The 10457-nt window shown below is 61.3% G+C and overlaps 2 protein-coding genes across 8 annotated transcripts in view; both read right to left on the bottom strand.

Annotated features, from left to right (window-relative positions):
- Positions 1-207: 207 nt before the first annotated feature.
- UPK3B (uroplakin 3B) lies at positions 208-4367 on the bottom strand. Its single transcript, XM_028498669.2, has 5 exons — positions 3986-4367; positions 3512-3749; positions 1868-1947; positions 960-1089; positions 208-492 (listed from the first exon to the last, which is right to left on the bottom strand). The coding sequence occupies exons 1-5, from the start codon at positions 4365-4367 to the stop codon at positions 333-335; spliced, it is 990 nt and encodes a 329-aa protein (XP_028354470.1). The 3' UTR covers positions 208-332.
- Positions 4368-6213: 1846 nt separating this feature from the next.
- DTX2 (deltex E3 ubiquitin ligase 2) overlaps positions 6214-10457 on the bottom strand; it is a 36336-nt gene continuing 32092 nt past the window's right edge. For 4 of the 7 annotated variants that reach the window (XM_007103970.3, XM_028498662.2, XM_055090258.1 and 1 more), the window contains 3 exons: positions 9875-10036; positions 8631-8720; positions 6214-8013 (listed from right to left, as the gene is read on the bottom strand). In XM_007103970.3, the coding sequence (XP_007104032.1) occupies positions 7786-8013; positions 8631-8720; positions 9875-10036 (480 nt within the window). In that variant the 3' untranslated portion in view covers positions 6214-7785. The remainder of the gene's footprint in view (positions 8014-8630; positions 8721-9874; positions 10037-10457) is intronic. The other 3 variants (XM_007103971.3, XM_055090259.1, XM_007103969.3) reach the window with 2 other exon arrangements.

Below are 10457 nucleotides of genomic sequence, written 5' to 3'. Positions count from 1 at the left end.
CAGGATGGGCCCAGCCCAGCCCCCTGCACAGGGCAGACAAGGCCCCCTGCAGGCCTCCTCCTGGGGCCTGGAAGCTTCCTGTCAGGGCGGTCTCTCCACGTCACCTTCCAGCCTCGCTCGAGGCAGGCAGATGGCGGCGGAGGCTGGATGCCCAGCCTGACCACAGCCCTCCCCTGAGTGCAACTTCACTGCCTGGAGCGGGGGAACTGGGAAAGCCCAAGGCAGGGCTGCTAGTGGTGGGATGGATTTCAGGCAGGGTGGGGAGGTGCGATGGGGGAGGGGCACATGGATGCAGGTCCCCCACGGCCCCAGCCCCAGCCGTATGGGCCAGGCTAGGGGCTGAGGCTGGGGAGGGGTTCCAGGCCAGGCTCGCAGCCCATGGGCAGCGTGGCAGCCTCTCTGGGTGGGATGTGGTGGGTCATATAGCGCGTCCCCATGAAGGAGCCGATTCGCAGCTGCTCTGGGGCCTCCTCCGGCCACCACAGGCTGGAGCTGGATGGGGAGAGGAAGAGGCGCAGCTGTCTCCCTGCTGGGTGGAGTGGGCTGCCGAGCTCCCCACTCCCAGAGCCCTCCCCCTGCAGCCTCTGATCTCCCTTTCCTCCCTTGTAGAACCAGCTGGAGGTCTGCCTCCTCCAGGTGGCCGCCCTGATTACCTGGGTGTCAGTTCGCTGAAATGATAGAGGGCTCATTGGAGAGAAAACAAGGTCAGGGAGGAGAAGGGCACGGGCAGAACAAGGTGGCCCCTTCTCTGAACCTGTCGTCAGAGGAGCTGCTGGACCACCTCCCTGACCTCCCAGGTGAGAGATATTGGGGGGGGCGGGGAATTCCCTGCACATCCCTGGAAGGGGCACCACCCACCTCAGAACCACAGGGCTCATGGAGGGCTTCCAGGTACTGGGACCAGTGAGAGGGAAGGGGTTCGGGGTGAGAGAGGGGCCCTCGGGGGTGTCACCACTCACAAGCGCATGCTGGAGGCTGCCAGGAAGGCCAGGAGCAGGAGACCGGCCAGAGAAGAGAGGAGGGAGGTGATGACAATCATGTCGCCACTTCGCCAGCCTGGCCACGTGTCAATGGAGCCTGGGGACTTCCCTGCACACACAGTGCCTCTCAGAGGCTGCCCCTGGACCCCAGGGCGGTCACCTCCCCACCATGCTCACACCCAAGGCTGACTGCCTTCCATCCCCAGCCATCCTCCTGAGCCCATCCATCTGTCCCTCTCAGCTGGGCATCTGTGCTCTGCCAGCCTGGGCCACCAGCCATGGCTCCAGCCTCTGCCTTGGTCTCACCTTCTGGGCTGTTTCCACCAATGTGCCTGCCCACTGCCCCGCCTGTGGCAGGAAGAGTGGCAGCAGAGCTCAGGACTGCCCTGCTCCTGGAGCCTGGCATTCAAGGCCCTCACGTGACAAGACCCACCAACACCACCAGCCCGGCCTCTCAGCCCATCTCCCAGGCGCCCACACGTGGGACACTCCAGCCTTTCACGTGCAGTTTCCTTATCCCGGGACCCACAGCCCTGACCGACTCCAGCCTCCTTCTTGCCCTGGCCCTTCTCCTCCACCTGGCAGTGCTGGGCACAGGGTTGGCTCCCTGAAGGAGGGGAAGACCGCTTCTGTCCATGATGGCGCTGGGGGTCCGGGGCACCCGACGGTTGGCAAACACTTCGGGGTGGACAGAGCCGGTGTCTCTGTTGATGGGGTCGACCCGGTGCCCCAGCCTCCAGCACGAGGTTCTGTATGGGGGGGGCTGCCTCTGAGCCCCCAGTCCCACAGCAGCAGGGAGAGGGGCCGGCTGAGCACGACCATGGTGGAGAGGGCGGCCAGTCCACAAGGAGCAGACTGGAGCCGGAGCGTCCCTCCCCCAGCGCTACCTTGGCGGAGAGTGATGGGGTCGGACCACCTCGTCTGGGCCTGGGGTGAGCCCTTGGAGTCCATCAGGAGGAACTTCACCCTGGGGAGAGGAGGAAGGGTGACGCTCCGAGCCTCGACTGCCCTGGGCGAGGCACCCACCTTGGCCAGGCCCCAGGCAGCCGTTGCTGGCTGGCCAGGCTGTGGGCCTTTCCATGTATAGGGGAAGGTGGGGCCCATCAGCACCGGCCGAAGCCTGGCCCTGCTCTAAGGACCCCCGGAGACCTCTCTGGCCACAGTGACCTCTGCCAGCAGCCCCAAACCATCTGAACCGTCGCTCTCCAGACACCCTATCTGGTTTAGGTGGCCCCGATTAGATTACTAGGGGTCGGACCACCTCGTCTGGGCCTGGGGTGAGCCCTTGGAGTCCATCAGGAGGAACTTCACCCTGGGGAGAGGAGGAAGGGTGACGCTCCGAGCCTCGACTGCCCTGGGCGAGGCACCCACCTTGGCCAGGCCCCAGGCAGCCGTTGCTGGCTGGCCAGGCTGTGGGCCTTTCCATGTATAGGGGAAGGTGGGGCCCATCAGCACCGGCCGAAGCCTGGCCCTGCTCTAAGGACCCCCGGAGACCTCTCTGGCCACAGTGACCTCTGCCAGCAGCCCCAAACCATCTGAACCGTCGCTCTCCAGACACCCTATCTGGTTTAGGTGGCCCCGATTACTAAGTGTCACATGCAGGGTGGCTCAGCGGGGCGCGTGGGGCCGCGGGGCCCCGGCCTCCCAGAGAACTGATGGCTGTGAGGAGTCTGTGAGGCCTTGGAAGGCCCCCCTGTAAGAGCAGGCACCCCAGGCAGAGGCCAGGGAGGAAGGGCTGGGATCAGGGCGCACTCGGAGCCCAGGGTCACGGGAGGGGGCAGGTTGAGCTCGGGGGCACCGGGAGCCGTGCGAAGCCTCGGTTGTATCTTTGTCCGCGGGTGGGGGCGGAGCTCTGGAAGGTTTCCGAGCCGTGAGGAACGCAGGCAGGCTGGCACTGACGGGACGGCTCCGGGGGCCGCTAGGGATGCGGCGGCAGGTATAACTGGAGGCCGCGCCAGGGAGTGGCCACGGGGAGGGGGAGGGGACCTGGCCGGCCTGGGTGAGAGGGCGAGGGAGGCGTGGGTGGAGCCTACGCCCCGCCCCGCCTTGCCTGCGCCCCTGCCGGTTCCCCCAGCCGCACTTGGTCTCCCTGAGGACCTCTGGCCTTGTCCCCTCGTCTGACACCTGCTCTCCCACCCCGGCTCCACCCTCAGCCCCAGGCTTAGTTTCCTGCCAGATCTACCTGTGGGAGGGACGGTGGGCCCTGCAGCATTCCCCTCCCCCGTTGTGGGGCCAGAAGACTCCTCCCCACCCCACCCACCCCACCCCACCGGCTCTGCGATGCCCACCTCCTCCTAGTGGGCCTCCTGGAAGGGCCACGTTCTGTCTGCCCCCCCCGCTGGTCGGACCCCGCAGAGGAAGAAACCCACCCAGGCTTGTGAAGGGGAGGGTCTTGCTCCGCCTGCAGCCAGGAAGGGGCCGGGCCAGGACAGAGGCCTGGGGAGAGGCTGGGGTGGGGGGGCAGCCCTGGTCCCCAAAACCCCTCCTCTCCCAGCACAGCCCTCTTCCAAGGTCCAGGTTGGGTGACCCACCTGTAAGGTCCAGAGCCGGGGAGGGGGGCGTTGCAGTAGCGTGGCTGCTGGAGGTCAGCAAGGCAGCCGGCGTCATTGCCCACCCTAAGCACCGGGGCGCGCCCCCTGCCACCCACTGGGTCCTCACAGGGCAGCTGGTCCAGGGTCAGGGGCAGCGTCATGTAGTGGCCATCTGTCAGCAGCCTCGGGGAGGCTGGGATCTCAGCCAGTGTCTGGGGGTTCTGGAAGTCCCTGGAGGCTGCAGGAGTGAGGGACAGACAGATTGGGGCTGGAGGGGAGGAGCAGACGGGACCTCGGGACCTCGCCATAGTTTTTGGAGGCCTCCAGCCCTGGCCCTCCATGCCTCACATGAGACTTTGTCACCTCTCAGAGCGCCCTCTGGATAAAGCCCAAACTCCCAATCCACACCCAGTTGTGAGGGGCTCCCAGGGCCCCTGCAGCTCTCCTCAGCCCCAGACCTGCACCAGGACATACCGTTGCTGAAGGCCACCACCAGCCAGACGGTGCTGGCAGCACTGGCATGCCCTTCCAGGACACAGCGCGGCTGCTCCAGGGAAAACGTGGTGGCTGTGACCTTCCCTTCCAGGTCCCAGGCTGTTATCCGCGGCGTGTAGGGGATGAGCTCTGCGGCCGTGGAGATAGGGTTGAGGGACCAGGGCCCACTGCCCCTGGGGCCGCCTCTCCCGATCGGAGGGGGCGGGCTCCCAGGGTCCCAGCAGGTGCCCCAGCCCCTTGGATCTGGCCAGGAGCACCCACCCCGGGACCCCCACTCACCCAGGCTCATGCAGGGCTGGGGCCACACCAGCACCACGAGGAACAGCAGCCAAGGGCGCAGCTGCCTCCAGGGGAGCCCCATGATGGCCTGCAGAGCACCCACGCATCCACAGCCTGGGGCTCCGACCTCACCCCCTCCCCCAACACCGCGGGCCTGGAGGAGCTGGTTAGTCAGGCTGCCCCGCTGGCCTGGCCGAGGGCTTGAAAGACCTGAAAATGTAAGTGCACCCTCACTCCTCCTCCCAGCCCAGCCCACCACGGGGAGGGAGCTGGGCAGGGCTCCGGTGTGGGGCAGGCCAGGGCTAGTTAGGAGGGCAAGAGCAGGGCCGCTGGAGCTGAGCGAGAGAGGTCATTGGACCCCCAAGATGCAGGCCAGGTCACCCCAGAGGCCCATGTCTGAATTTGTGTCCCATCCAGCCTCCCAGGCCTGGGGAGGAGGGCTGATCTCTGGAAACATGGGCTCAGGGCCACATGCCAGAGATTCCTGCACCCCAGGTGCCAGGAGCCTCCCTCTGGCCTTCCATCCCCACCCAGGGAAGGAAGTGGGCAGCCCCAACCTGTCTGGCTCCAGCCCCATCACCGCCCCTGGCCCTGCCGCCATTTCTGCACCCTGCCCTTCCTCCACGAGGCCACATCCTCCCTCACTCCCTGGTTCCTTCGTCCAAAGGAATCACATGGACTCAGAGAAAGGATTGTAGAGTCCTTGACAGCTGGCAAGTCCCCTACTTCAGCGGTCCCCAACCTTTTTGGCACCAGGGACCGGTTTCGTGGAAGACAATTTTTCCACAGATGGGTACCGGTCTTCGGCCTGGGGGTTGGGGACCCCTGCCCTACTTACTTACATTACTCCCATGGGTTCTCACTATATATGTATTTTTAAAATTTTAATTATTTTTTAAGTATTTAAATTTTTATTTTTTTTGGCTGTGCCACATGGCCTGTGGGATCTTAGTTCCCTGATGGACCAGGGACTGAAACCAGGCCCTCGGCAGTGAAAGCGTGGAGTCCTAACCACTGGACTGCCAGGGAATTCCCTATATGTGTTTTAAAAATTGAGATATAATTCACATACCATAAGATGTCATTTTAAAATGTACAGTTCAGTGGTTTTTGTTTTCTGGGGGTTTTGGTTTTTTGGGGGGGTTGTTTGTTTTTGTTTTGCTTAAACAAGGAGGGATTTATTTTTATTTACAAGAATCCTGGAGGAGGACAGCTGCTGGCATGGGCTTGGTCAAATGACGGCAGGGTCAATGTCTGAGGTTCTCTTGGCCTTTTTCTCATTGTAGCAAGATGGCTGCTGTGGCTCCAGCCATCATATCCTCAATCAAAGTAGGAAGAAGGGAGGAGCAGGGCGGTGTTATCCAATCTATCTCTTTTATCAGAAAAACATAAGCTTTCCTAGAAGCCCCTGTAGACTTCCTCTTAAATTTCACTGGCCATAAATCACCAGATTCCAGAACCTTTTCACCACCCCAAAAGGAAACACTGTATCCATTACAACAGTCACTCCCAATTCCCCCTCCCCCTGACAACCACTAAGTTACTTTCTGTCTCTCTGGATTTGCCTCTTCTGGATGATTCATATAAAGTGAATCACACAGTGCATCCTTTTCTGTCTGGCTTCTTTCACTTGGCATAATGTTTTCAAGGCTCATCCATGTTGTATGTGTTAATAGTTCATTCTTTTTTCTGGCTGAATAGCACTCCGTTGCATGGATACATCACATTTTGTTTATCCGTGCATCAGCTGATGGACATTTGGGTTGCCCCCACTTTTTGGCTATTATGAGTGTAACCGTGGACATGTTTTCAGTTCTTGGATGTTTACCTGGTAGTTTTAATTGCGGAGTCATATGGTAACTGCTTTTTGAGGCACTGCCCAGCTGTTTTCCAAAGTGGCTACATTTTACATTCCCACCGGCCGTGGATGAGGGTTCCAATTTCTCCACATCCTCACCAATATTTATTCCCTGCTTTTTTTTTTTAATAATAACCACCCTAATGGGTATGAAGTGGTATCACTTTGTGGTTTTGATTTGCGTTTCCCTAATGACGTTGAGCATTTTCCACGTGCTTGTCAGCCATCTGTATATCTTTTTCAGAGAAATGTCTATTCAAGTCCTTTGCCCATTTTTTGAAAATTGGGGATCTGTCTTTTTATTGTTGAGTTGTAAGAGTTCTTGATATTTTTTGGATACGAGACCCCTATCAGGCATAAGATTTGCGAGCATTTTCTCCGATTCTGACTCTCACTGTGCTGTAATGGTGGGAGCCGAGCATGGTGGCGGCACTCGGGTGCCCACCCAACTCCTGTGCCCTGTGAGCGGTGGAGCGAGTCTCACCGTGGAACCAAACAGGATTGGGGTCCAGCTTCTCTATGGAGGCCTCCCTGCCCTCCCCAGCCAACTTCTCCACGAGGCAGTGGGCACAGTGCCCAGGGCCCACGATACTGCTAGGGGTCCACAAAAATGCTTTAATTTCTTTTAAAATCAGAAAGAAAAAAGAAAAGGAACTTCTAGATGCAAGAAAATGCTCTAACATATATTCATCTTTGTACCAGGGCGACCTAACATAGAATTTCAGTCCTTTTCTTATGACGGAGACGGGCTTGTGAACGCAAACCCCCTCCCCCACATCCGTTAAGTTACTCGTTATTGGGTGTGTGTCTCTTCAGCCCCAGGCCACACTCACCCCCGCCAGGCAGACAGCAAGCCTGCGAGTATTGGATCCTCCTTCTAAGAAGGTTGGGAAGGATGAGAACTTTGAGGATGGGGTCAGATCAATCCTGTCCGGGATTCCAGTCCCGGCTCTACCGCCGTCACTGTACCCTTGAACCTCAGTTTCCTCACCTGTAGAATGAAGACAGCAGCACCGGCCCCATGTGAGCAGTGCTTAGAAAGCCGGAACCCTGGGGAAGGAAACGGGAGGGGCCCTGGCAGAGCTGCTCGACTGCGCACTGCAAGAACTGGGGCGGGGCCCGGGGAGCGGCTCAGGTCAGCGCCCGGCTCCCGGCCTCACTGCAGCCTTGGTTTCTTCATTTAGGGGGTTGGATGGGCAGCCTATAAGGCCCCTTCCGGTTCTGACGCAGCAGGACGTGTGTGCTGGCCTTCACGCATCAGATTTTACACACACGCACACACGCAGCCTCTCCACTGACAAACCCACCAGGGCCCGCTGACTTTGGCTATAGGGCATTTATTGCAAACAGAACATCTGAGGTATGAGAAGCTGACCTAGACCCAGGCCTGCCCCTGGCTGGGGGCGCAGCAGGCAGTCTCTCCTTACCCCCTGCAGGGCCCCCAGCACCGAGGGCCCAACGCGGCCCACCGAGGACGGAGGGGCCCACGCACTGAGGTAGCTGCATCCGAAGCTCTCACAAGCATGACTCCCAGGCTCGCCCAGTTCCCACGCAGACCCGGGCCTGGTGGGGACGGGGACGGGGGCGGGCAGGCGGGCAGGAGGAGCCTGGGCTCTGGGCGGAGCACGCCTGTGCCCCCAGGTCACTTCTGCTCCAGGCAGTCCTCAGTCACCCCCTGGGCGGCCAGCTCGGCCAGCACGTTCTGTAGGTAGTTGGGGTCGGGGTAGCCGTGGCCTGTCACGTTGCGGTCCATCTCTGTCTTGTGGTGAATCTCGTTCCACACCACCGTGTCGGTCTCCCCCGTGGTGCTGGACGTCCCTACTGTGAAGATAAGTCGCCTCTTCCAGGCCACCTTCAGCAGCTCCAGGACCTGCCCAAGGGGGAGGGGACGGCGGGGAGGGGGGAAGAAGGTGGCCGTGAACAAGCGCTTAGAACAAACCCCAGCTCCCGGGGCTGGCCTGGAGAGCAGACACCCACCCCGACACTCCCTCACCTCCCTAAGCCTCTTCACACCCTCAGAGTTGTCCCCACCCCAAAGCCACCACACCGGCTCTCCCGCCTGCCTGCTGCCTGGCACGCTCTTCCCTGGCCTTCGGAGAGCTGGGAAGCCCCAACTCAGGTCTCAGTGCACAGGTGGCTCTGCAGGCCGCCCCCGCAACACCCAGGTAGAGCGGCCCCAGCGCCTCCCCATCCTGTCCTCCACGGGAGCACCCGTGAGGTCAGCTCGTCTCTCCCTGGACCCCGGGCACCTGGGACGCCTAATGCACAGCAGGTCCCCAGGAAGGGGTGGTCCACACCCCAGCCGGCCTCCAGGCCTCGTGCCCCTCCGCCTGTCGCAGTAAGAAGGTGAGCGGAAGCAGATCTGGTGTGGCCACCGAGCTGGGCTCTCCCCACCCCACCGCCTCCCACTGCACAGACAGCTGGGCCCAGAGCTGCCAGCCGGGGGGAAGTGGGGGCCACTCCCAGGGGCGTCGGCTGGGCCTTCACCTTGCGGCCCTGGGCGTTGTCCGGAAGGTAGCACTGGCGGGGAAACCCTCTGGCGGTGAACGGCTTTCCAGGGTTGGGGTGTTCCGGGCCCTGCAGGAGGCACACAGACGCCGGGAGTGGGAGCCGAGGGGCCCTCTGGCTGCAGAGGTGCTCGGACACGGGCGCCCAGCCTCACCGCTTCGTACTGCTGCGCTCAAGTGACCAAATCAACTGCCATCTCACATCTCGCTCTGAAGACCCACCGTGAACATGGCGCCCACCCACGACTACCCTCCCTGAACACGGGCCGCTCAGCCTGGCGTCAGACACTCTAACTCCCTCCACTTCCCCGAAGAGCCCTTAGAGGCTGGGACGGAAGCGCCTGCTTCGCTGGCGGCCCTCTGGGCACGGGGCTCTCTGGACCGGATGGCAGGGCCCGCCGCCTGACACCCTCCCTCGGGCACACAGCCCCTCCACTCTCGCTCTAGAAGTGGCCGGAGTGGGGCCCGAGACAGTGGCGGCAGGCTGGACAGAGGCTGGCGGCTGGAACTGCACACAGCCCTTGCTCTGCCCTCAGCCACACGGTGACACGCCGTGTACAACTCCTAAGTCCCCTCCCGCTCTGTGGCTCTACTGCTGTCTGGAGTGTTTCTAAATTTCACTTTGAGCCACGGAGAACCGGAGGGAAACCAGGGGAAGCACATAATTACCGAGTATCTTCCCAACCTGCCCAGGCTCTGAGATCCCCCACCCTGGTCCAAGGCAGAGACCTCAGGGGCCAGGGCTCCCATCTGGGTCCCCACTGAGCTTGGGTTCCTGTCCCCGCACGCCCCACGCAGGCCTGGATCAGGCCACTGAGCGGGTGCCTCAAGAGCAGTCAGGCCAGCCAGCCCTCCCCGCCCCGTGCTCTGCCCCTGTGGGCTCGCCAGCCAGCCAGCCCAATAAAAGCGCTCCTCCTGCTTAGACGCTTGCTGGCCTTCCGCCCCGTACAAGTCCAGTGAAGACGCTTCTGCCTCCAGGAAGCCCTCCCTGGCTCAGGAAAGGGCTAGGGCCACCTCTTTGCTTCCACAACCCTAGGAGCTGGCTCTAGCCCCCAGCACCTGTGCCTCCTGGTTGCTGGTAACCTGACTTGGCAGCCTAGGCCCCTTCACAGTGACCCGGGGTGCACAGACTGCTAGCAGGGGGCAGGAGAGGAAGGACAGCACCCGAGAAGGGCTGATTCCAGAAAGATCCGAGGAGGCTCCTCTTGTGCCAGGGCCCCTTACCTGAATGCCATGGGGAATGTTGTAGACTATGAGGATTGTCCCACAGTCCTCGTGGCCGGGGAGGGACACCTGGAACGTGAACACCTCCATCTTCCCCCGGGGCTGGGTTCCAGTTTTCTCCCCATAGATGGTTTTACAGGAAGGACACTGCAAGCTTCCATCCTGGGACAAGGCAGAATGCCGTGGACTGAGCCGGGGCCCCTGAGAGGGCACCCAGGCCAGCCACCCCGCTGGCTAGATGGGAAAGAGGCCCACAGGGACACGGGTTTGGCCCCGAGTCACACAGTGGGTCCCAGGCGCATTGCCCAACTCCCAGGCATCCTCCTCGCAAAGAAACTTGATTCCAGAAGCTTTCTTGGAAAGATAAGTTTTACCCCAGAAACTCATGCAATTTTCATTAAAGGGACAAGGTACCCAGAGACTGGCATCAGGTAAGAAAATGAGGTTTGGGGCTTCCCTGGTGGCGCAGTGGTTGAGAATCTGCCTGCCAATGCAGGGGACACGGGTTCGAGCCCTGGTCTGGGAAGATCCCACATGCCGCGGAGCAGCTAGGCCCGTGCGCCACAACTACTGAGCCTGCGCA

This window comes from Physeter macrocephalus, chromosome 14 (assembly GCF_002837175.3).
Source record: "Physeter macrocephalus isolate SW-GA chromosome 14, ASM283717v5, whole genome shotgun sequence".
Classification (NCBI taxonomy): Eukaryota; Metazoa; Chordata; class Mammalia; order Artiodactyla; family Physeteridae; genus Physeter; species Physeter macrocephalus.
Note: the sequence above shows the minus strand (reverse complement) of the source record. Positions and strands in the feature narration are given on the sequence as shown.